The 24,800-nt window shown below is 66.4% G+C and overlaps 3 protein-coding genes and 1 long non-coding RNA gene across 11 annotated transcripts in view; 3 read left to right on the top strand and 1 right to left on the bottom strand.

The window, feature by feature from the left end:
- Window positions 1-3,380, top strand: part of BAIAP2 (BAR/IMD domain containing adaptor protein 2) — a 38,097-nt gene extending 34,717 nt beyond the window's left edge. For all 3 annotated transcript variants that reach the window (XM_063409514.1, XM_063409510.1, XM_063409512.1), the window contains one exon: window positions 1,462-3,380. In XM_063409514.1, coding sequence (XP_063265584.1) covers window positions 1,462-1,531 — 70 coding nt within the window. In that variant the 3' untranslated portion in view covers window positions 1,532-3,380. The remainder of the gene's footprint in view (window positions 1-1,461) is intronic.
- AATK (apoptosis associated tyrosine kinase) lies at window positions 2,344-24,665 on the bottom strand. 6 transcript variants are annotated; one of them, XR_010081967.1, is made up of 15 exons: window positions 24,512-24,665; window positions 14,154-14,287; window positions 13,090-13,231; window positions 12,165-12,244; window positions 11,932-12,050; window positions 11,366-11,453; window positions 11,158-11,291; window positions 10,330-10,414; window positions 9,550-9,671; window positions 9,276-9,425; window positions 6,141-9,195; window positions 5,860-6,028; window positions 5,436-5,663; window positions 5,040-5,252; window positions 2,344-4,221 (listed from the first exon to the last, which is right to left on the bottom strand). XR_010081967.1 is itself a non-coding variant. In XM_063409507.1 (15 exons), exons 3-15 carry the CDS (start codon window positions 14,196-14,198, stop codon window positions 5,224-5,226), a joined length of 4,446 nt encoding a protein of 1,481 aa, XP_063265577.1. In that variant the 5' UTR covers window positions 14,199-14,287; window positions 15,466-15,551; window positions 16,746-16,775; the 3' UTR covers window positions 2,344-5,223. The 6 variants fall into 6 exon arrangements, 5 of the variants coding, with proteins under 5 accessions (XP_063265577.1, XP_063265572.1, XP_063265576.1 ...); XM_063409507.1 differs by lacking the exon at window positions 24,512-24,665 and adding exons at window positions 15,466-15,551; window positions 16,746-16,775 and having other exon boundaries at window positions 2,344-5,252; XM_063409502.1 differs by having other exon boundaries at window positions 2,344-5,252.
- Window positions 8,981-10,480, top strand: LOC134556979 (uncharacterized). The gene is made up of 3 exons (XR_010081968.1): window positions 8,981-9,116; window positions 9,588-9,687; window positions 10,343-10,480. It is a non-coding gene; the product is annotated as an uncharacterized LOC134556979 (long non-coding RNA).
- LOC134556978 (uncharacterized) lies at window positions 15,467-18,570 on the top strand. Its single transcript, XM_063409516.1, has 2 exons — window positions 15,467-17,291; window positions 18,044-18,570. Exons 1-2 carry the CDS (start codon window positions 16,554-16,556, stop codon window positions 18,080-18,082), a joined length of 777 nt encoding a protein of 258 aa, XP_063265586.1. The 5' UTR covers window positions 15,467-16,553; the 3' UTR covers window positions 18,083-18,570.
- Window positions 24,666-24,800: the final 135 nt, after the last annotated feature.

A 24,800-nucleotide genomic window follows, 5' to 3' on the forward strand; every position in this document is an offset into this window, starting at 1 on the left:
CTGTCCCCAGCCCTGTCCGGCGGGGCAAGGCACGTCCGCACTAACCGCAAGTTTTTTGAGCAGCTTTTTTTTGTTGTAGACTCGTCCCAGGAGCCTCCTGGTCCTGGCCTCAGGGACGGGATGCAGGAGCCTCCCCAGGAGTTGAGACCCTCCTCGCTGGCACTGCAGAGCCTGGAGAGCCCCTTCCCCGTTTCTCTTTGATCCATGAGCTGCTTTCCCTGGAGCTGCAGGCTCCAGCCCAGGGGCTCTTCTCTGCCAGGACAGAAATAGTTAAATGAGCCCCGGGTGACTCATCAAAGCAACTTTTCCTCTCCCTCCAGTCCTGAGAATCTATTTTGGCATCCTGGGAGGGAAAGTGATCTAAGCATCTGCATTAATTAGGTGTGAAATTAATTACCCTATTTTTAAGCAAGAGTCATTTATCTTTTAAGGAAAGAAAAAGTAAATGTGGAGAGGTGAGGAATGGCACAAAGGGGGCCTGGGGCTGACACTGAGTGCCTGTCCCAGAGGGGTGCAGGTCCCAGCATCTTCCTTCTGCTCTGGGAGATGGCTGGGGACATCCCACAGCTTCTGGGGACATCCCAAAGCTGCTCGGTCCAGGTGCACATGGCGACTTTACCTGAACCCACGCCAGGGGTAGCAGGGCTGTCCCCCCAGGGTGTGTGACCAGCCAGTGACCTGGACCTGGCATGGGGAGCTGTGGCCACTGCTCCCACTGGGGACAGGAGGATTGTGGCTCCCTGGAGAGGGCTGGGAGCAGTGGGCAGAGGAGACAGAGGGGAATTAACTCCTGCTGGAGAAGGGATAGGGATGCTCCCTGTGCCAAGGCAGTCCTTGTCCCCTGTCTTGGCCGAGTGACGATGGCAGCAGGAGGGTGCTGGGGACACCCCAGGTAGGTGAAACCCAATGTCAGCCTGTCTGAGATCTGGACAAGCCCATCCAGGTGTCCTTTGTCTCCCACACTCTTCCCTCTTGCATGGTGACTTCTCCAGTGACAGCACAAGGACTCTGGAGGGAGCTCTGCCCTTGGCCAGGAGGTGAGGCCATAACCTCCTGCTCCAGGGCTGGGTGATCCCGCAGTGCTCCCATCTCTGGGAAGCCCAGCCTGGAGGGGGCTGGAGCAGCTTCATCAGCCCTGGCCCGCAGTGGCATCCCCAGCTTCAGGCTGAAGGAGGGAGAGATAGGAGAACAACCCTGCAGCTGCACTGGGCTCATCTCTGACCCACCAAGGCTTAGTGGGAGAGGAGCTGAGGAGTGGGGGCAGCTCAGGGAGTGGGCGCAGCTCAGGGAGTGGGGGCAGCTCGGCCGGGGCTCCTCAGGGCAGAGCTTTTCCAGTTTAACCCCTTCCCAAACGCTGCTGGTCCCGGGGCCTTGCCAGCCACCGCTCGCTGTGCCGGTGCCCTGTCCTCTCCAGGCCTCCACCCCTGTTAACTCTTCCTTCCTCTTCCTCTTCCTCCACAGGAACCCCTTTGCCAACGTGCAGCTGAAGCCGACGGTGACGAACGACCGCTCGGCTCCGCTCATCAGCTGATCCGGGAGTGCTGGCGCCGCGTGGCCCTCGCCACCTCCTCCTCCTCCTCCTCCTCCTCACCCTCGCCGCTGCATGTCCAGCTTCCCAGGACTCCGTTTTTAGGCGGAATTTATTAATCCTGCTGCTTTGAAAGCCAAAGGCTCAAGCTAGTGCCCTAGTTCTCTCTTCTCTAGACTCCCTCGGTGGCAGAGGGTCACGGCGCTGCCATGTCACCTGTCCTCTGCCTGTGCTAACGAGCGTGGTGGCACTTCCCGGAGTCACAGCAGCATGTCCCAGAGCCGGGGTGGCTCCCAGGCCCAGCAGCAGCTTGGTGTGGGTGGAGAAACGGGCTGAGCTGGAGAACAACTCTCCGGAGCTCACAGTGCTCCAGTGGGGCAGCAGTGGTGGAGAGGACCCAGTCCTGCTGCTCTCCCTGCCCAGGCGGGAGGGACCCCAGGCCAGGCAGGACACCCCGTGCAAGCCAAGGGCCAGTGGGAGCCGTGGGCAGCTCCCAGGCCCCCACCAGACCCCGGGTGCCCACCCCGTGCTCCGGGCTGGGACAGGGCAGTGGGTGCCAGCACTGCAGCCCCCGCTGGGACGGGGTCAGCTCCTGTCCCAGAGCTCCTGCTGCGCCAGGGCTCGGGGTATTGTAGGGAATTACGGTACTGCTGTAAAATATAAGCTAGGAAAAAACCACTTGTGGAGGCGAGGGCAGTGTGTGAGTGAGCCTTGGGCTGCCCCTGCTCCCTGCAGACAGGAGCTCCCATCCGGACCTCTTGCTTGGCTGTTTGCTCTTCCTCTGTTCCTAGGGCTAGAGAGAGAGATAGATAGAGATAAATATGTATAAATATATATATACACACTTGCTAAGCTTATTGCTGGGGGTGCCCATGAGCGAGGTGGCTCCTGCAGCCCTTCCCGCAGCTCCTGAGTGACCAGGGTCACATCCTTGCTCCAAAAACAGGGAGAAGAGGCTTTCAGACAGGAGCTGTGTCTCCCACGGGGGTTGTACCCGAACAGAGTTTTCGCTTTTTCCGTTGTATTTCTCCTTTTGCACTTTCTGATCACTGGTGCAGCATGTCCTGGTCCCCAGAGCTGGGCAGGGGGTGCTTGGCCAGGCACAGGGTGTCCCCAGCCCGGTGGCTCATCTCTCCTGTGTCCCCTCTGACGGGTTTGCCAGCTCCACTGCAGGAACACAGCTCCTCCTGTGAGCGCCCAGGCTCCAGCTCTGCACGAGGCTTCCCTGCTCCATCATGTGCCTCCTCTTCCTCTCCCAGGGCTGGAGCAGATGGGTGGGGGCCAGACGGGGCAGGAGGGAGGGAAAGGGTTCTGCTGGGGTGGGGCAGTGGGTGGGAGAGGGGTCACAGCCCGGGGTGGGGACAGGCCTGGGGTCCCCTCAGCCACTGCAGTGCCCTCTTCCACCCCCGTGCCAGGGGCTGTCCCCCGGGCCCCCCACGCTGCCACCCTGGCTCCAGCCAGCCCCCGGGGGCTTCGCTGCACCTCCTGGCTCGGTGGCACCTGTAAGACGTAACCTGAAATAATTTTTTATGAGAAAACATAATTTATGAGCAACTCAACCTCCCCCAGCCCTCCCTCCTGCAGCGTTTTCCCCGGCCAGAGGCTCCTGCCTGGCCCCGGAGCGTGGCCGGGGCCCTCCCGAGCTGGCTCCATCCTGGGTGCTGGGCAATGATCGGGGCAGGAAACGGCTTAAGATATTTTAAAAACTTTATTATTGGCCCGATGAGATTTGACACACATGCTGGGAGCTGTATGGAAATCAGCACTGATAAAAAATACAGCAATTATGACCCGTATTGAGAAAATAGACCATGTAAGAAGAGCCTTTCTATTAAAAAAGTTACCCAAGCCACAGCTCTGTCCTCATCCGCCCTCCGGAGCCGGGACCTGCGGCGCCATAGACCAAACCTGGGGTGTGGGGTGGGGGCTGAGCAAACCCCCCCGTGGTGTTGGGGGGCTGCAGGGGAGGGGAGTCAGGGTGTAGGAGAGTGGGTGCTGCAGGAAGGGAATCCCAGGAGCATCCCAGTCCTGCATGGGCAGCACCCCTGGGTGCTGCACCCCCGGTCAGTGCACGGGGTGGCCACCCTGTTGTACAGGATAAGGAAAAAGCTTGGGAGAATTGGGGTGGGGGGGTTACAGGCCAGGTGGGGGCTTAAATAAAACACTTGGATAAGCACTAATTGCTTAGTAGAGGGGTATGGGGTGGCAGGGCTACCCTGGGGCTGAAGTTGGGGTCCCCCAGGGCCCTGGCTGTGACCGGGACTGGGGAACAGCCCCTGGCCCCCACAGCAGCCTCCCGAGCACCGAGGGTGCTGCAGCTGGGAGAAGGGGGGTGAGTATGGGGACACCTCTGCCAGCACCAGGCTGGGACCCACGGCGGTGCCAGGCTGGGATGGGGACAGGCTCATCCCACGGGTCCTGGTGCCAGAGCTGTGTCCAGCCCAGAACGGGATCATCCTGTGGCATGGAGCAGAACCCCTGGCACCAGCCCGTCCCACGTAGGTGCTGTCTGTGCAGTGTCCCTGCACGGGGACACCCGTGTGCCCTCATCCCCCTGCACAGGAGCCAGGACGGGGGCGGGGGCTCAGGGGGGACATTTCTCACCTCAGGGTTTGGTCTATAGACCCCAAAAGGAACCAGCCCTGAATTCAAGGTTTCGCTCAGCTCCGCTTACTTCTATTTCCTTCCGGAAGCTGGAATTGCACAATTATCCTAAGCCTCGAATGAATTTAAAAAGAAACAAAACAAAGAAACAAACAAAAAAACCCAAAACGGAACAAAGAACCACGAGCGCGCCCCCCTCCCCCCCCTCCCCAATACGTCTCTTTGGCAGCAATAACTTAAAATCGCGTCAATGTGGGTTCAGTCAACAGCAAGTTTCGCTTTTGGGGTGGGGTTGGGGTTTTTTAATCATTTTGTTTAAATACAAAAATAGGTTGGCGGGTCCCGGTGGGGGATATTCCCCTCACAACCAGCCCTCCACGTGCTGCTCCCCACTACAATGGGCAAGGGTCCCAGCAGTGCTCAGGGTCCCCAGCTGGGACTGATCCCTGCAAACCAAGGGAGGGGAGCTCCAAAGCCACGGGGATCACTCTGGGTAGCTGGTGGCACCCTTGGCACAGGAAGTGGCATCCAGAGTGGCAGCAGCCAGTGGCCCCTTGGTCAGGAATGTCGTGTGGGGCAGCCATGGGCCAGCTGTGGGGCCGCTGTGGGACAACTGTGGGACAGCCAAGCTGCCATAAGGTGCAAGACTGAGCACAGGGCACAGGGAGGGGACAGCCCAGGGGAGAAGGGGGTGTGGGGACAAACCGCCTCGGGGAGCACATGTGGGCAAGAAGCCAAGGGGGAACTTCACTGGGGAGGACACTCTGCAAATGTTAGCAAGGTCAGGGCACTACCCTTGAAACGCTATAATTTATATATATATATGTATATATATATATATAAGTGTCTATTTTACACGCACGCTCACAGCCACCCGCACACGCGCGCGGCCGTCACCGTCACCCACCGCCTGGCCCCGCGGGGGCCGCGCCGGCCCCGCTCCCACTCGAAGCAGCAAACGAGTTCCTTCCGATAAAATCTGCCTAAAAATTGCCGAGAGGGCTCTGGGAGCCCCCGGGCGGCCCCCGCGCCGGCCCCGCCGTCCTGCGCCGCCCCGGTGCCGGGGCAATGCCGGCCGTGTCCCGGCGGGCTCACTCCCGGTCACCGTCTTCGCTGCTGCCTGCAACGGGCAGAGAGAGCCGTGAGAGGTCCCGGCCCCCAGCCCTTGGCAGGGGTGACCGTCCCACAGGGCACAGGGACAGGGTGTCCCACGGCCCCCAGTGCAGGTGGCACTGGGACACGGCAGCTCCAGGCAGGGACAGTCCTGGGTACCCCACAGAGCAGCATCCCAAGGGGGACTCACCTCCTATGGAGTCCATGTCCGAGTCGGAGACGTGGGTGATGGAGAACCGGGACACCGGGGCAGGTGAGACCGTGAACCGGGAGAACTGGAGGGGCAGCACCTGTTTCTGCGCCGGCACCAGGGCGGGCACGGCCGCGGGGGGCTCCGCCGGCGTCCCCGGCAGCGAGGCCACCAGGGATGGCTTCACTGGCATCAGTGGGAAGTCATCATCCCACTCAAAGCCACCGCCTGGGATACAAAGTGAGGGGGCTGAGCCCACTGTGAGGGTTCCACCATAACCTGTGACCCCATCACCCCATAACTGGTCCACCACCATCCTATAACCACTGTCCCCGTGACCCTATAACCTCCTCCCCATCATTCCACTGCCGCTGCCCTCCCACCACCCCACAATCACCAGCCCCGTGAGCTCCTGGTCTCTTACTCTCTTCCGAGGCGTTGCCGTCCGAAGAGTCGTCGGAGGCTCCGAGCCTGTCCGTGGGGCTGGGGGGGCTGCCACTGGCAGGGGGCTGCCCCGAAGGCGAGGGGGGCTGCCCCGAAGGCAGGGTGGGCTCTGGGAAGCTCTGCTCAGCCAGCTCCCGCGTGGGGCTTTCCTGGGGATGGGGAAACAGCAGGAAGGGCTGGTGGCTCGGCTGGAGATGGCTCCCACCACCAAAATGCCACGGAGCCATGCCCAGCACCAGCCCTGTCCTCCAGGGCACCCACCTGGTCGAAGAGGTAGATGGTCACATCGTCGTAGAAGGAGACGGCCTTCTTCTTGCGCTCCAGGTCCTCGCAGAAGGACTCGGACAGCAGGCTGGGCATCTTGAGGAGGCTGCGCAGGTTCCGGCCGCTCTGGCTCTCGGCCACCACGATGGGCACGGCCGCCGGCTCCTCCTCGCTCTCCTCGCTCTGCTCCTGGATGTTGTAGCAGCGCAGCTCCTCATCCGACTCGTCGCTGTCTTCCGTGTCCTCCTCCTCCTCCTCTGGCTCCTCGCGGCGCTCGGGGGCAGCCGGGGGCGGTGATTCACCCCCCGGGAGCAGCGTGCTGGGACCCCCCGGAGCATCGCCCGCCCCAGTCCCCTCCAGGGGCAGCCCCAGCTCCCCAAGCCCCAGCGCGGGGGTCGCAGTTTGTTTGTCCCCCACTGCGGCTCCCCCAAGTCCAGGGACGCCCTCGGGCACGCAGGTCCCTCCAACAGCTGATGGCTCCCCAGGGCTCAGTGACACGGGGGTCAAGAGGAAAGTCTTGGGGGTCACAGAGCCTGGGGGACAGGTGTCTGTGTCGGGGCGCGGGGGGCTGCCCGGCACCAGCCCCGTGCCAGCGGGGCTCTGCTCGGTGCCAGGCGCCTGCTCCGGTGAGCTCCGGGCCTCTGTCCCCACTAAGTCCCCCTCCAAAGCCACCGCCGCCGGCGTAGGCACCACCACCACGACGCCAGGCGCTGCCGGGGGGCTGCCGGGTGCCCCCGGCGGGTGCAGCGGGTCCTCTCCTCGCCCTGTGTCCCGCGCAGGGGAGCGGGGACCCTCCTCTGCCTCCGGGGTGCGGGACCCATCGCTGTCCCCCTCATCCTTGTGGCCGCGCTCGGCCTCGGCGTCGCAGTCGGAGAAATAGGCAGAGTCGCGGTAGGGGCTCTTCTCGGCCAGGCCGGGCGGCTCGGCCCCCGGGGCACTGGGCAGCCGCGTTTCAGGGACCGCGGGCTCGCCCTCGCCCCCCGGCAGCCCCGGGGGCGGCTTCCCCAGCTGGCTGAAGGCCTCGGGCTCTCGGGGCTCGTGGGGCTCCTTAAGGACGAACTCGGGGGACTCGTTGTTCTCGGTGTCGTAGCCGCTGTCGAGGGCGCGGGCTTGGCCGGCGGGCGCGAAGGCGCCGGGGCTGAGCACCTCGCAGGAGCTGGCCGTGGAGGGGATGTCCAGCGACTCCAGCGAGTCCGGCGTGCCCACCTGCTTCTGCAGGGACCTGAGCGCCGGGGCCGCCTCCGCCCGCTCCGTGTATTCCCCGGAGAAGTCGGTGAAGACGCCGGAGGTCAGCTCGGCCGTGTCCTCGTCGCTGCCCTCGTCCACGCTGGGGAAGCTGCTGCTGGAGAAGGTCTTGTCCGGCGTCCTGTCGGCGTCGCTGGCGGCACAGGCGCCGCTCTCGGCCACGGCCTGGGCGGGCGCGGGCGGCTCGGCGGGCTCCGGTGCGGGCTGGGCTCCGTCTGCGCCGGGCTCGCCGGGGCTCGGGGCGGCCGTGCCAGGCGCGGGCGGGGCGGCCTCCCCCGGCCCCGCGGCGGCGGGGGGCAGCGGGCCGCGGGCAGCGCCGCCCCCGGCCGAGCTCCCCTCGGGGTGGGCATCGCGCGGGGCCCCCGGCGCAGGTGGCGGGGCCGCGGCGGGGCCCCGGGGCGCGGCGGGGCTCTCCGCCAGCGTGCCGGGCTGCGCGGGGCCGCAGGGTGATGAGTCACGGCCGTGCCAGGCCTGCCGCCGCGGGGAGGGCGAGCGGCACGGGGAGGAGGAGCCGCCGGCCATGGCGGGGGGCTGATCCTGCCGCGGGCGGAGGAAGTCGTGTCCCGGCGGGGACCCCCCGAGCTGGGGCTGCCCGCGGGGCACCGTGCCCAGCGGCTTGGCCATCAGCCCGCGGAAGGTGATCATGCGGCGGTAGCACCAGCTGTCGCCGGCCCCCGGGGGCTCGCGGGGGCTGCCGCTGCCGATGTTGTTGTTGGAGGAGCTGTTGGAGGCCCACGGGTGGCGCTGAGGCGAGGGGCTGGCAGCGGGCGGGCGGGGGGCGCTGGGGGGGCTGTCCTCGCCCAGCTCCAGCGCCACGCAGTCCGGCCGGGCCCCGCTCGGGCCCGCCGCGCCCCCGTACCCCGGCGGGCTGTAGGCGCAGTTCCCCGACGGCGAGACGCCCAGCGGGTCGGCAAAGACCCCGGGCTGGAAGGCGGGGACGGGCCACTCCTGGCTGCCCGGCCGGGGGGGCTCCTCCTCCGGCAGGTACCCCTCGGCCCCGCGGCCGGGGGACGGCTCGTAGCCCCTCGGCTCCTGCCCGGGGCAGGGGTACGGGTAGTACTCGGCGCACTCCCAGGAGCCCTCGGCCGCGGGAGCGTGGCCCAGCAGCGGCTCCATGCTCAGGGACACGGTGGGGCTGCCGTCCGAGTCGTAGGTGCCGCCGCCGCGGGCGCCCTGTGCTCTCCAGCAGGCCGGGGCCCGCGGGGCGCCCCGCTCGCCCGCCGGGCTGTAGGAGCACATGGCGTAGTCCAGCTCGGCGCTGCCCTCGCCGGGGCCCTCGATGCGGATGTAGTACTCGCTGCCCAGCGAGGGGCTGTGCGCGCCCAGGATGGGCACCACGCCGGGCGCCGGCACCCCGGGGCAGCCGGCCGCCTTGCACTCGTAGCAGGACGGGGACACGCCCAGGCTGAGCCCCGCCGTGGTGGCCGGGTAATAGAGGTCGTGGTAGCGGGCGGCGCTGCTGGGGCTCAGGGAGCCCAGGGGGGCCTGGAAGTGCTCGGTCTTGGTGTGCTCCCACTTGTACTCGAAGTTGAGGCCGTGGCTGGTCTCCATGACGGTGAGGATGTCGTCGCCGTCTGAGGGGAACCCGTCGGCCGAGAACTGCTCCAGCAGCGGGAAGGACGAGAGCTCGGGGCCGTGGTGGCTGCCGCCGGCGCTGCCGTTGGGCTTCATGGAATTCCAGCGCTTCTCGAAGTCCTCCTCCGCCTCCGTGGCCCCCTTGGCGCACAGGTAGGACAGCAGCAGGTGCACCTCCTCGGCCGTGGGGCGCTGCTCGGGCTGCAGCCAGCAGAACTGCATCACCTCGTACCTGCCGTGGGGAGCGGCCAGCGTCAGCCCGGCCCCCGCCCGTGCCGCGGGGCAGGGGAGGGGGCAGCTCGGGCTCCTCACCAGCGCTCCGACAGCGACAGCTTCAGCTGGGGCTTGGGCAGCTTCAGCTGCTGCTCCTTGATGGCGTAGGCCAGCACTTGGCGGTCAGAGTAGTGGTCGTAGGGCTGGCTGCCCAGCTCAAACAGCTCCCAGATGGTGACACCCAGCGACCTGCGGGCATGGCACCATGCTGGGGGTGCAGGGAGACCCCCACCCCGCCCTCCACCATCAGCCCCGAAACCACCCCAACGCATCCTGTGAGGCTGCAGCCCCGGTGCCCCCCAGAGCCGCTCACCAGACATTGCTGGCCTTGGTCTGGTCCACCACGAGCAGGTTGCCGTGCACCTCATCGATGAGCTCAGGCGCGATCCAGCGCAGCGGCACCCACAGCTGGTCGGCCGTCACGAAGTAGTCGTCCTGCCAAGTGTGCAGGGTCAGTACGAGAAAAGAACGTCAATCCAAGGCGTCAGGGACCGGCACCGCCACCCCTGCCTCCCCACCCTGCCCCCTTGTTCCCCCAGATCTGCCCCCAGCCCGTCCTGCCCTGCTCCTGGCACCTGCAGTCCCTTGTTGCCTCCCCTCTGTCCCCCCTCTGCCCCTCTGCTCCCCCACCCAAGCCCCTCCAGACCCCCAGTTTGGCAATCCCAGGCCTGCAGGAGCCGTGGGCAAACTGGAGCAGGACAGAGGGACAAATGGACGGGTGAACAACCCCAGGCTGTGCTGGCAGCTGCCTGCAGGGACCTGTGCCTGGCAGAGAGGCACGTCTGGACCAGCCCAGGCAGTGCCACCCCATTGGGTGGGTGCTGGGGTGCTCGGGGGAGAAGAACCCCCGAACATGCTCAGGGGACACACCGAGTGGCTCTAAGGGTGGTCTGGACCTCCCTGCACCCCAGCAAACACAGGGGTGCCCTGACACTGCTGGGAAGGGGGCATGTGTGCGTGAGGGTGGGGGGAAGGCTCAGTTTGGTCTGTGCCAGGGTGGGTGTAGGGTCTGTGCCAGGGTGGGTGTACATGGGGGTACCGTGGGATCCCAGCGTGCAGCCCCCAGCCCCCTCCTCCCTCCAACCAGCCTTACTTTGTACTTGCAGTGCGAGAGCCCGTAGTCCCCGATCTTCACGGTGAGGTCAGCGGTGAGGAGGCAGTTCCGCAGGGCCAGGTCGCTGCCAAGCAAACCCGGAGCTGTCACGGGCACCGAGAGCTCGGGAGCACCCACCGGGACCCGGCTGGGATGGCCGTGCGGCGGCGGGACCGCTCCCCACCCGGCTCCGGGGCCGTTCCCCACCCGGCTCCGGGACCGCTCCCCACCCGGCTCCGGGGCCGTTCCCCGCCCGGCTGCGGGGCCGTTCCCCGCCCGGCTCCGGGCGTGCCGATGTCGCGGCTCTCAGTGCACAGCAGGAATGCCTGCGCGGCCCCAGCTGCGCCGCTGTCCGTCCGTCCATCCGTCACACGCCGAGCCAAGCAGAAGGCGGCTGCTCCCGGGCAACGTGAGCCTGGCATGGGGCCGGGCTCCCGGGCGGCTGCTCGGGCACTGGGCGGGTCATGCGGCCGGGGCACAGGTGACAGCCGTGCTACAGCGGGGACCACCGAGGCCGGGCTGCCCTAAGGGAGTCCCTCTCCAGCAGAGCTGGGGGCCCCATGTCCCCCTCCCACAGCTTGAGCACCCTCGTGGGGACCCACCTGCAGAGCCAGGCTCGGGTGGGGACACTCCGGTGGCCCCCGATGGCAGCGCGCCCCCTCCTCAACAAAATCACTGATGCTGGAGTCTCCGTCTGCAACTCACTCAGCACCAGGATATTGTTGGGCAGGAGGAGCAGTGGTGGGGCAGGAGCACTGGCACCTTGGGAACCCCCCCTGCAGACCCCGCAGTGCTCCCCAGCTCCCCCAGGACGCCGGGCCAGCCTACCTGTGGATGTAGTTGTTCCTGTGCAGGTGCAGGACGCCGCAGGCCACCTCGCACGCCATCCTCTGCAGGGTCAGCAGGTCCGGGGTCATGGCCTCAGCCCCCCGGCAGCTCCGCAGGTACCCCTTCAGGTCACCCTGCGGGCAGTGCCACTGTCACCCTCCGTGCCCAGCCCACGGGGGCACTGCGGGGAGCGGGCACAGGCACTCACCAGCGGGCAGAACTCCATCACCAGCAGGTACGGGGTGACCTCGGCGCACTGGGCCAGGCACTGCAGCAGGTTGGTGTGCTGGAGGGCTCTGTGTGGGGCACAGCAATGGGGGTGTTTGTGCACCACCGCCCTGCCTGTGCTGGGACTGGCGTGGGAGGGCTGGTGGCAGCTCCCCAGGAACCATGGCCCTTCCTGTGCCGGGGGGATGGCACCAGGCCCCGGGAGCCATTGTCCTGCCTGCACCGGGGCTGCCGGGAGCGGGTACCAGCACGTCCCAGCGCCCGGGATGTGTCACAAAGGGACATTTGTTCAGCTGTGCTGGGGCAGGAGCAGCCCTGTGCCCCCCCTCCCCGGCCCAGCTCTGCCCATGACCTCACTGCTGCCCCATGCCATGGCCAGTGGCTCTGCACAGCCCCGGTCCTGCCACGACATAGGGACAGAACTGTGCTGCTCCAGAGCAAGGGGCAGCCACGGCTCTGCCAGGCAGCTGAAGGTGGCACAGGGTGGATCTGTCCCCATGCCACAGCATGCCCGCTCCCAGCACTGTGGAGTGACCCCAGAGGTACCTGTAGGGCTGCGCTTCTTCCAGGAACTGCATCTGGTCCTGCACACTGGCACTCGCCTTCAGCTCCTTCACCACCACCTGGGTGCTGCTGATGCCCGAGTTCACCTCCCCCAGGAACACCTGGGGCGAGGGACAGGCTCATCCCTCCATCCACACCCCAACCCCCCCTGGCACAGTCAGGGCCCCGTGTCCCACCGGGGTGGGATGTCCGGGGGTCCCTGGCCCCGGGCTTACCTTGCCAAACCAGCCATGCCCGATCTCCTTCAGGTACAGCAGGCTCTGCCGCCCCAGGTCCGCAGACTTGAGGAGCTGCACTGTAACAGAGCCCATCCAGCTGCCCGCGTGTCCCCCTGTCCACGTGTCCCCCCATCCCCCTGCCCACACATCCCCCTGCCCACACATCCCCCTGCCCACCTGCCTGTGCTCCCCACCAGTCCCAGCCAAACCCTGCTGTCCTCACCGTGCTACCTGGTGCCAGGCCCTCTGCCACCCCAGGATGCTCCGGAGCATCCATCCCCAGGAATCCTGCATCCCAGGCATCCTCTTCTCCAGGCATCCTCCCACGATCAGGGGACGTGGGGTCTCAGTGTCCCCAGAGGGGCTGGCAGCAGAGCTGGCTCTCTGCCCCGTCTCCTCCGCAGGGTGTGCGGAGCCGAGCCCGGCACAGTGCTGGCATTTAGCCCCTTCCCGCCCCCCGGCACAGCCCGGCCCCTCGGGAGCCCGTGCCAAGGGCAGGCAGCAATGGGGCCATTGTTGGTCCTCTCTGCCCCCCCCACTGTGGCCATTCTTTGGGCAGGGAGTGACACGGGATGGGAGGGGGCACAACCAGGCACCCCCCACATTCCTCTCCCACTCATGGGCTTGTTTACATGGGACCAGGACTCGTGGATGTCACCGTTCAGGGTGGCCGTGTCCTGTCCCACCCCAGTGCTGCTCTCCTGGCCTGGGACACCAAGTGCCTGGAGACAGGGACAAGGGACCCTCACACCAGGGGACCCTGCAGCGCTCCCCAGGGACCTCCTGCCTGCCCCTTGCCCGGGCTCTGCTGGAGGTGCCCCTCCACAGCAGGGGAGACCCAGCATCCCCCATCACCCCGTGCCCAGTGATGAGAGACCCCCAACCGCAGCGCACAGAGGTTCCTGCCCCCACCCTGGCTTACCTGAGCGCCCCGGCTGCTTGGCCATGGGCAGGGACACCTTGGTGAGGGGCAGGACATAGACCTCGGGGCCATGCTGGGGGGCGGGCGAGCCCTGGGCCGACAGCTCTGTCACGTAGTCATCCCCCTCGGCATTCTCAAACTCCTGGTTCAGAGCGCAGGGGGGTGACACACCGAGCAGAGACAACTGACCCCATGGGCTCCCCACTGCTGGGGGTGCCCCGCACACCCCTCTGCCCCGACAGGCTCATGTGGGCCCAGAAAATCCACCCTCCCTGCACAGGGGGAAGGCACCCACTCCCCACCGCCCACCCCGTTACCTGGCTGTGCCACCCCGGCAGCCCCCGGCTCCCAAAAGCCGCCCGGGCGAGCAGGTAGGCGACGGTGAACATCTCGCCGTGCCGGGCTGTGCCTCATGGCGCTGCCGACACCCCCGGCACTGCAGCGTGTGCCATGGGCCACCGCGGGCCATGTGCCGGACACCGGCGCGGCCGCGCGCCCCTAAATACGCACTGCGGGGGCACCGGGGGGTCGCTCTCCCCCCCGGCACGGCGAGGTGCTCCGGCGGTGTGGGATGTTACACAACACCCGGCGTGTCCCCCCCAGCCTGACCCCCTCCCGCCGCGGGCGCCACAAGCCTCCACAAAAATCTCAGCAATTAGGGAAAAAGCGTTTTCTCGGCACATTCTGTGCCTGTGAGGTCAGGGTGCCTCCCACCCTCGGGGGCGTGCGGGTGGGACCGGGCCCTTAACCGTGGCGTGGCCTGGCCCCGCACGGAGCCGGGAGCACGGACGGGTCAGGACACAACCCCAAGGATCCTGAATCCCACAGATGCACGCTCTGTGGAGCTGGGATCCAGGATTCAGCCCCCAGTGTGCTGATCCCTGCAGCCCCGGCAGGCAGTGAGGGGACAAACTGCTCCCTCCTGAGCCAGGACACATCCAGCCCTGGGGCTGGGGCACAGAATTCTGCACCAGGAACCTCCAGACACCTCCATCCCTCGCTGGGTCCCTGGGAAGAACCCCCCGCCCCGGCCTGGGGAACCCCACCCCGGCCCCCCAGCTCACCTTGAAGCCAATGTCCCCCTTCTTGCAGCACAGGCAGGCCAGCATGAGGAAGATGAAGGTGAAGAGCCCCGAGAAGGAAACGGCCACCACGGCCAGCGAGGAGGACCAGGACAGCTCGCTAAGGGGGGTGCCGTCTGTGGGGACACGCGGTGGTCAGGGCTGGGGCACCGCAGAGGGCCAGGCTGTGCCAGGGGGTCCTGCCTTGGTGGGGCTCATGGGATGTGGGGGCACATCGGGGCTCAGGGGGGCTTGGGCAGGGAGCAGTCAGTGGGAGCAGGTCCCCTGTGTGCCCAGGAGGGACTCCCCAGAGCCCAGGCAGGACCTGCATGGGGGTGCACTGTCCCGGTGGATGCAGGGGACACTGTACAGCCCGATGGAGAGGGGCTGTACCAGCCCAAGGGTCCCAGGCACCCCCACCCAGCTGAGCCCCAGCTCTTGGATTTGCCCCCCAGTGGTTTGGCCACAGCATGGCGGCATCCCAAGGGTGGTGGGACACCTGTGGGAGCAGGAAGCACAGGAATTTGGTTCCATGAGCCCCACACGGGGCCCCAGGCCCCTGGGCACGGGGAAAGGACACGGCTGCACTGGCTGGGCACTGGCACACCCCAAATCCCAGCACCCACCACCCCACTCCAGCTGTGCCATGTCCTGTGGGGTGGCAGGGCACACGGTGGCCACAGTGGCAGCGGAGGTGGCCGCGTTGCAGCTGCCCATCCCCAGCAGGCCCCGCTGCCAGCTGCAGCTGCCACATTACTATTCTGCCCGGAGCCTGCCCAAACAACCGGCGCCGTTGTGGTGGGAGCAGCCGGAAGGTCGTGGCACTGCCAGCGGAGCCGGTCACCGGAGAGCCCCCAGAGCCCTGCGGTGCCCGGCTGGGACAGGTGCCCTGTGCTCAACCACGAGCCTGGCACAGACCCCTCCGGTGGGGTCCCTGGTCCCTCCCTGGGTCGCCAAGCCCCTCGGGGATGCCCATGGCACACACGTGGCTCCAGCACGTGGATCACGGAGCATCCCTGTCCCTGTGCCCTGGCCACGCTGCCCTGCCCCAGAGCTCCACCACGGGCTCCCTGTGTCCTTGAGACCAGCACCTGAAGGGCACCGGGGGCTGGGGGAGGCTCTGCTGCCCTGGTGGGCACCGGCAGCACCCGCTGTTCCCGGGCACTGCCCGGCAGTACACGGGGTGGGCACAGGGCACCCTGGCTCCCGGCATGGCAGTGAGCGGCCCCACGGGCCGTGGCACAGCCCAGCCGTGCCAGGGAGCAGGGAAGGAGCTCCAGAGCCATCTTCTGAAGCTCGGGATGCAAAGCCGAACCTGGGAGGAGCGGGGGGCGGCGTGCCCCCCCTTCCAGCTGGTTTCCATGGTGAACACACTTTGTACCGCCAACGTCACCATTTTCCCTGGATAGTGGGACAGCAAAAGAGAAAATGACTCACTGAAAAGAGCCTTTGAACGGCAGCGGGGAGCAGAGCACGGGGACAGGAGCCCATCCGAGGGGACCGTCAGCTGAGCTGCCCCTCAGCTTGGGAACTGGAGCTTCCCAAAGAAGACAACAGGCCATGAGATGCAGCTGGCCCTGCCTCGCTTTCCTCACCTGCACAGCCACAGACCTGGGAGCTGTGACCAGCCCAGACTGGGCAGGGGCACCGCCATGACTCACTGGCACCTTCCCTCCCTGTACCCACAGCAACAGTGATGGGAAGTGTGGCATCATCTCAGATGCCAGATTATCCCAAAACCAGGTCAGATGCACCTGCAGCAGCAGCTGCTGCAACACTGGAGTGCAGGAGCACCAGGACACGGGGGGCACCAGGACACAAGGGACACCAGGACACAAGGGACACTGGGGCACAGGGCTGGCTGAGTGCAGCCTGAAGCACCCCAGGACTCTCAGGAGAAACCAGGGCCCCCAGCAGACCCTGCCTTCCATTGCCAGGCTCTGCCTCCCGCTGTGCCAGCAGGAGCGAGGTCCCCTGGCACCGAAGCCATGCCCTCCCTGGCCTTCCTCACCACAGGGGTCAGGCTGAGGACGGCCAGCTCGGTGCATCCCCCAGAACTGCAGCATTGCCCACAGCCTCTTCACCCAGCATCACCCAGCACCACCCAGCACCACCCAGCACCACCCAGCATCACCCAGCACCACCCAGCATCACCCAGCGACCCCGGCACAGCTGCCTGCAGTCAGGGATCACCCAGCCTCACCTGGGCAGCCCGGCAGGAGGGGACTGCTGGGGGCTGCTGGCGGTGGGGCTGGTGGCAGCAGACAGCTCACAGCCCCAGGGGCACCAGCCCCTGCCTCACACCCAGCCCTGGCAAACGGGGGCAGAAGGGGCACGGAGGGAGAGGGGGGATGCCGGAGGCAGTGAGGTGCAGCGGGATGCAGTGGGGTGTAATGGGATGTAATGGGGTGCAGCGGGGTGCAGTGGGGTGTAATGGGATGTAATGGGATGCAGCGGGGTGCAGCGGGGTGCAGTGGGGTGCAGAGGGGTGCAGTGGGGTGCAGCAGTCGCCCTCCCACCCCACGGAAGCCAGCGTGCACCCGCAGCGGGCACAGCCCCTCCCGCGCAGCGCCCCCCGCCTGTTGCATCGCCCACCCAGCGCAGGTCGCGGCCCCACCGCCGGCTCCGAACCGGAGTGTCTCGGTGCCGGTGCCGGTGCCGGTGCCGCCCCGCCCGGAGCGTGGCCGTCCGTCCCCGCCCGTGCTGACTCACGGCCCCGGGCTGGCCGTGGCCCCGCTGCCGCCGGCGGGGCTTTGCTGCGGCCGCCCGGCCATCCCGGCCATCCCGGCCATCCCGGTCATCCCGGCCATCCCGGCGGAGCCCGCCCGGCCGGCGGGGCTGACTGACGTGTGCGGAAGGGCCGAGCCGGGGCTCCCGCAGAGCCGGCGGCAGCTCGGGGCTCCCGGCCGGGGCGAGCCCACGGGCACAGGCACTGCCTCAGGCTCCGGGCACTGGCACCCCAGCCCTGATCCCACCGGGCCCTGCAAGACAGCCCGTGCCTCAGTTTCCCCGCTGGTGATGCCCAGCAGGGAGGGGATGGACGCTCTGGCGGCTTGGGAGTGTGGTCCGTACATCCCCGCTGCCCTCTCGCCGCCCACCGCGGATTCCAGGCTGAAAACATGCCAGATCCTCCTGGGAAAGGTTGGCTTGGGGCAGGGAGAAGGGCAGGATATGAGCAGGGAGCAAACAGGATTGGGGCAGGAAAGGGGCAGGATTGGGGCAGGATTTGGACAGGGAGCAGGGCAGGACTGGGGCAGGATTGGGATGGGATTTGGGCAGGATCAAACACTGATGTCCCTCAGCCTCTCTGGCCCTGGGCTGCTCACTCCCAGCCCCTCCACTCGCCGGCAGGCACAGCCCTGGCATCACGTTAATCCCTGTGTCCACGGGCAGGGAAGCAATTTCACAGCCCACAGGACTCGCTCTGCTCACCCACACACACCCAGGCAGCACAAACCCCCGCTGCCAATGGGCTGTGAGCACAGGCCTGGCACTGTGCGGCTCTGGGGGAAACTGAGGCACCGCAGGAACCGGGATTGCCGCCCTGAGCTGTGCTCCTGAGCCGTGGGAGCAGCCCCGGAGCAGGGCTGGGGCTGGCAGTACCCACGGTGGCAGCCAGGAGCCTGGCACGGAGCCGGTACCCACAGCATCCTCCCCTGGGACGCCTCAGGAGCCTGGCATCCCTGGCAGGGGCAGCAGAGCCTCCTGCGGGGTCCGGGCAGCCCCTCTCCAAAAGGAGCAGGGAGCAGCACCCTTTATCCCCATTGCTGGAGACCTTTTCCCACCAGGAAGAGCCAGAGGCATTCTGGCAGCCTCTCTGGTGATTAATAGATCAGTTAATTGTGAATTCCAGGCACGCCTGGCTAATCCCTTCTCCTTCTGTATCTTTTAAGGTGGCGTATTTCACCAAAAGGATTGATTCTGCCCTTTAATTCTGGTTTTACCATCTCGGGCTGAAACAGCAGCAAACAATAAGTAGGTGGAAAATAACAGAAAATCATCCATCATTTTGTGAAGAAATGAAATAAAAACAAGGACTGTGCTAGGGACAGGCCGGGCTCCGGCGTTGCTGCGCACACACCACGCGTGTCAGCCTGATTAGGGACAAAAAATCAAGTCTCTCCATCAAAGCCGGCCCTGATGCAGAGCCAAGAGCCAACAATTCCCTCTGTTTCCACAGCAAATAATACTAATATTATTATGATAATATAATTATTATAATGTAATTCTGGTAACACTCTATATTATAATAATATATAGTAATAATAGGCTATTATTATATATAACGTATTCGAGTTGTGTATGGAATTATATATAGAATTATACATGGAATTACATATATTGCATTTTTATATACAATTATATAGTCTCTCTGGATTATAGAATTATTAGGAATATAATAACATATCGTAATAATAAAAACAAGAATACTATAAAAGGCATGCAAAGCGAGCTCAAATGGATTATTTAAACTGAACTCTCGTGCTTGGTGTTTGAAGTGAGCTCTGAGTGGGGGCTGTGAGGCCCATCCTGCCCTGTCCCGGGTCCTGAGGGACTGGGAGGGACCGGGAGGGACCGGGAGGGACCTCGGTGGCCGTGGGGAGCATCCAACCCTCCCCGGACAGGGATCCCTCCCTGGAGCCCAGGAACACCGGGCCGGGGGCAGTGTCACACTGGGGACAGTGCCACACCAGGACAGTGCCACACCGGGGACAGTGCCACACCGGGGACAGTGCCACACCAGGACAGTGCCACACCGGGGACAGTGCCACACCGGGGACAGTGCCACACCGGGGACAGTGCCACACCGGGGGCAGTGCCACACTGGGGACAGTGCCACACCGGGGACAGTGCCACACCGGGGGCAGTGCCACACCAGGACAGTGCCACACTGGGGGCAGTGCCACACCGGGGGCAGTGCCACACCAGGACAGTGCCACACCAGGACAGTGCCACACCGGGGACAGTGCCACACCAGGGTAGTGCCACACCAGGGACAGTGCCACACCGGGGACAGTGCCACACCGGGACAGTGCCACACCAGGACAGTGCCACACCGGGGACAGTGCCACACCGGGGACAGTGCCACACCAGGACAGTGCCACACCAGGGGCAGTGCCACACCGGGGACAGTGCCACACCGGGGGCAGTGCCACACCGGGGACAGTGCCACACCGGGGACAGTGCCACACCAGGACAGTGCCACACCGGGGGCAGTGCCACACCGGGGACAGTGCCACACCGGGGACAGTGCCACACCAGGACAGTGCCACACCGGGGACAGTGCCACACTGGGGACAGTGCCACACCAGGACAGTGCCACACCAGGACAGTGCCACACCAGGACAGTGCCACACCGGGGACAGTGCCACACTGGGGACAGTGCCACACCGGGGACAGTGCCACACTGGGGGCAGTGCCACACGGGGGGCAGTGCCACACCAGGGTAGTGCCACACTGGGGACAGTGCCATACCAGGGTAGTGCCACACCAGGGTAGTGCCACACCGGGGGCAGTGCCACACCAGGGGCAGTGCCACACCAGGGTAGTGCCACACCGGGGGCAGTGCCACACTGGGGGCAGTGCCACATTGGGGACAGTGCCATACCAGGGGCAGTGCCACACCAGGGTAGTGCCACACTGGGGGCAGTGCCACACCGGGGACAGTGCCATACCAGGGGCAGTGCCACACCGGGGGCAGTGCCACACCAGGGGCACACGCTTGTGGCAGTGCCGGGCACATGGCCCCGGCCACGCCGAGGCTCTCGCAGACCGAGCAGCACTTACGTAACAGCGGGGCGGCCTATTTATATCCAAAATGCTCGGCGCCGTTATGAAACCAGGAGCTCTGGCTCGGAGCAGGACGAGGCTGGGGGGTCGGGGGCAGAGGGTGCCCCGTGGCACAGGGAGGGACCCGGGCTCGGGTTCTGGCACAGCCCAGTGCTGCTGCCCCAGCCCCTGGCGCCGCAGGGAGCAGCGCTCAGTGTCGAGGATGCTCAGGGCACGGCGCTGGGGAATGCTCGGCACCTCCCTGCCCCAACTCCACCCTCAGGTCAGCCCGTGGTGCCCAGAGCACCGTGACCTGCGGGCATGGGAGCACACGGAGCAGGGCGGCTGGAAAATCCCTCCTTTGCCATAGGGATGGCAGCAAGGATGGCTGAGGGTGGGCACGGGGCACGGGTGAGCAGCACACAACCACAGAGGTGTTTTGGGCAGGTGAAGGGCCGTGGTGGCCCACACGGTGGCCCAGCAGCTGCACACCCTGGCACAGCTGGGACGGGAGCCTGGGAGCCCATGGAGCCCCTGCCCGGCCAGCCGGGCAGGGCTGTTCCACTTACTGCGTTTGCCCACACTGGAATTTTCCTTCGCTCCAGTAATTAAAACAAACGGCGTTGACCCCGCTGCTGGCACCAGGCTGCAGGGAGGACGTGGCTGGCAGAGGGGAAGGGGTGGGGATCGGGATCCCCCAGCAGTCTGGGCTGTGGGACAGTGGCTCTGCGGGAAATCCTGGGGCTGTTCCCGTTCCTCCAGTGCTCAGCCCTCCCAAACCCACGATCCCCACATCCTCCCTGTCCCTTGGCTGGTTCTGAGCTCCACCATGAGCCCAGCACCAGCTCTGGAGCATCCCAGGATGCTCCGTGTCCCCCCAGCATCCCCGGTCATCACGGCCTGGGGCGGCTCTGGGGCTTGGCTGATGGCAGCAATGGCAGTGAGAACCCTGAGATGGCTGTGCCATGCTCCAATGGTACTTCCCGGGCTGCCAGGGGGATTAATGCCCACAGGAGATTTATTTTCCTACCAGTGGGCATGCTGAGTCAGCACAGAGCAGCTCCTCTCCGGGCCAGCCCCGTCACCCTCCAGCCCCAGGACACAGCCCCGTGGGGTCCCTCTGGCTCAGCCCACCCCTGGGAGCAAATTCCCTCTTGGGATGTGTGGGGTTACATGCTGGGGCAGGAGAGCACCTGGAGAAAAGCCCAGCCCTGGAGCAGCAGCAGTGAAAGGTCAGGACCATTATCCTTGTGTCCCACCATGCCTGGATCCCACCCTCCCACCATCCCAGGCACTGCACCCCAGCACCTCTTCACTTGCCAGATCAGTGCAGCAGAGTGGGACAGGCTCAGCCACGGCACCAGAGCAGCCCAACTGCCCCTTTGACCCAAATCCTGGGATTTTCCAGCCCAGCAGTGGGATGGTGAGGAGGTGACGTCACACCAAGGCAAAATCTGGGATGCTGCCTGGCTGCAGACACCAAACACCAAACACAGACCCCTGCTGGGTGTGGACCCCTTGGCTGAACCCACAGCTGGCACCAGGCTGGCAGTGCCATCACTGCCCCACATCCTCTGCTGTCACCAGGGTGCCAGGGCTCGGCTCGAGGCGCACGGCGAGGGGGCACCGGGGCCCTGCTCTGGCTGGGAGGACGCGGTGCCAGGGAGGGCAGAGCCACGGGCTGCCCTGGCACAGGGTGTCCCGGGCAGGGCCGGGAGTGCCGGGCAGGCAGCCCGTGAGTCACAGCCCCGCTGCCCCCGGCAGCGCGGGGCCCTTTCATATTAATTTCTCCTAATTGGCTTTGACAGGGATCGGTGTCAACGTTCCAGAACACACCCGCCATGTGCGTGGGACAGGAGGAGGGAGAGGAGAAGGGGGGAGCAAGGTGGCACCCTCAGGGAGGAGGATCCTGGCTCTGTCGCCTCACTGAGCCAGGTGTGGCCTGTCTGCCCTGCTGTGCTGTGCCAGTGTCATTCCCTGTGCCAGGACAGGGGGCTTGGCACATGTCACCCCACGCTGCCGGCCCCTGGCATCCCTGTGGGCACCAGGAGTCACCTCCTGCCTGTGTGCCCAGCTCCCGCTGCCCTCCAGCCCAGAGCGCCATCCCCCAGTGGGAAACATGTGGCAAGAAAGGACACCAGGCACGATGCTGCCACCACTGTCACCTCCCAGCCGAGGAGCTCCCACTGCCCTGCCCCAAACCCCTCTGTGTGTCCAGCCCCAGCAGCACCTTCCCCCTGTATGGCCTGGTAGGTGCCACGTGTGCCTGGCCCTGATTTGGGTTGCCAGGGTCCTTCTGCCTGCTGTGGCCCCTTTGCCACCACAGTCCCCCAAGTCCTTTCCCATCCTTGTGCCAGGAGCAGCCCGAGGCACAGTGGAGCACCAGCACTCACTGCTGTCACAGTGGCCTGGGGCAGTGGATGGCAGCAGGTGCCAGGTGGACCTACAAACACAGGGCTGGGGGGACCCCCTGCCCTCCTTTTCCTCAGCTCCCCAGGGTGGGGAGTGGGCACCCAGTTCCCCCGGGAAGCCCAGGAGGTGTGGGGTGCACGCCGGGCCAGCAGCGCTGGGTCGTGCTCCGCTGGTGGCTCCAGTGCTCCGTGCAGGAGCATCTCCAGGCCTGGCCCTGGAATGGCTGAGGCGAGGTGGGACCCACGAGGCTGCAGGGCTGGGACCCCCCCGCAGAGCCCCCCAGCACCGGGAAGGGAATGAATCCCTGGCAGAGCCGGCACAGCCTGGCGCAGATGCCGGGACAAGCCAAAACCAGCGGGTGAGGCCGGAACACAGCAGCTGCACTGGCACATCCCCGTGGCACCTCCGCCCCAGGTGACACCGCTGTCACTGTTCCATGCCACCAGGACACCAACAACCCATCTTCAGCAGCAGCTGCTTCCAACCGTGCATTTCCAGGGAATGCAGGGCCAGGAGATGCTCCCTCAGCAGCACCAGAGCCCCTGCGCCTCTCCTGTCCTGTCCCAGCTGTGGTGCCATCACGCCCTACAAACTGCTTCCCCCAGCTCCTCCCTGGCACAGGCCAGCCCCAGGGAGCCAGGCTGGCACAGGCAGCCACGATGCCACACAGGCAGGAGCTGCTGCCACATGGACCAAAGCCACAAAGCCATGAAATCCAGGATCTGGTTTGTTCCCCCTTTAACTCCTCTCCCGGAGCTGGTGGGAGGCAGCTGCACGGCAGCGCCGAGCCCTGGGCCCGGCAGCACAGCGGCAGCGATGGGAACAGGGCTGAAGGGTTTGGAAACCAAACCCGCCTCGAGAACCCCCAGGCTGGGAGGATTCTCGTGGAGCGAGGCCACACCAAAAACCAAAGCAAAATCTCCTCAAGGGCTGAGCCGGGCAAACGGCTCCATCCCGGCACTGCCGCATTTTGGATGTAAATAATGAGATTTTAGAAGCAAATAACGAGCGGTAGGGGACAAAGTCCCCCTTCGGTGAGTCCTGGTGCGGCTCATTTCCAAATCCCCCCACGGATTCCGTCTGTGCGCAGCCGGGGGAGCGGGAGCAGCGAAGGAGGGACCGGGAAGGCGGCGGGGAGGGATGGGGGAGCCCGGCACCGACAGCCGGAGCCTCCGGCACCACCGCGCCCGCCACGGGCACCGCTTCGCCGCCTTGGCGGGGCCGGAGGAGGCGCCGGGAGCCGCGGCACCGCCGCTGGGCTGACACGCGTTATCCCGGGCTGGTAAACAAAGGGCCGGAGCCGAGCCCCGCCGGGCCCGTCGGACGCTCCCGCGAGGGGTCCCGGTGCCCGCGCGGTGCCAGCCCCGCACCGGGAGGGACGCGAGGGGCGGCGGTGAGGGGCGGCTGCGGCGGCCGCAGCCCCAAACGCGCACCGCAGTCGCCAGCCCCGCGCTGCTCCGCGGCTGCAGCATCTTCCTGCAGCTGCGCCGCGGCCGGAACACGGCGCTTACATAACGCCTGCGCCCCAAAACGCCGCCGCCGTGCCCCGGCACCCCCCGAGCCCCGCCGGCTCCCCCGGCCCCACCGGGGACCCTCAGCCCCCGCTCCCCGGCCGGCGCGTGTCTCGGGCGGTGGGGGCTCAGCCCCGGCTCCGTCTTCCTCCCTCTCACCATCACCATCCTCCCTGTTGTTATTATTCCGTTTCAATCCCGGAGATGCCTTCAGAGGCAGCGCAGCCCCGGGATTCCTCCGCGCTCCAGCCCGCGGAACAAAATGCCGCCCGGCTGCGGCAGCGATCCCGCCACACCGGCGTGTCCCACTGCCACACCGGGATGTCCCGCGGCCACACCGGGATGTCCCACCGCCATACCGGGGTGTCCCGCGGTCACACCGGGGTGTCCCGCGGTCACACCGGGGTGTCCCAGCATCACACCGGGGTGTCACACCGCCACACCGGGTCGGGTCGGGCTGTCAGAGCCGGGAGCCCGTCCAGTGACATTCCCGGTGATGAGGGCGAGGGGATGCTGTGTCCGCGGTGCAGCGCGGTGCGGGGATGCCCGTTCCCGGTGCACCGCGGGCAGCCGGTGCGGGGCTGAGCCGGGCGCACGGCGGAGCACCGGGGGAGGCTCGGAGCGCTGGAGGGGGTGCGGGTCCCTGAGCCCCGGGGCTGCGGCACTTACCGGGGTCGAAGTGGGAGCTGAAGGCGAGGCTGGGGCTGAGGAAGGCGGCCGCCATGGCAGCGGCGGCGGCGGCGAAGCGGCCCATGGCGCGGCGGCGGCGGGAGCCCCACGGCCGCCGGCTGCCGCTGGCCCCGCGCTGGGCACGGCGGCGGCGGCGGCGGCTCCTCCTCCATGGCGGCCCCGCGGCCCCGCGCCCCGTGCCCCGGGGAGGGGCCGCGCCGCCGCCGAGCAGCGGGACCGGGCGGGCGGGGGCGGCAGGTGGCGGAGCCGCAGCCCCGGGACCGCACCG

This window comes from Prinia subflava, chromosome 12 (genome assembly GCF_021018805.1).
Source record: "Prinia subflava isolate CZ2003 ecotype Zambia chromosome 12, Cam_Psub_1.2, whole genome shotgun sequence".
Taxonomy (NCBI): domain Eukaryota; kingdom Metazoa; phylum Chordata; class Aves; order Passeriformes; family Cisticolidae; genus Prinia; species Prinia subflava.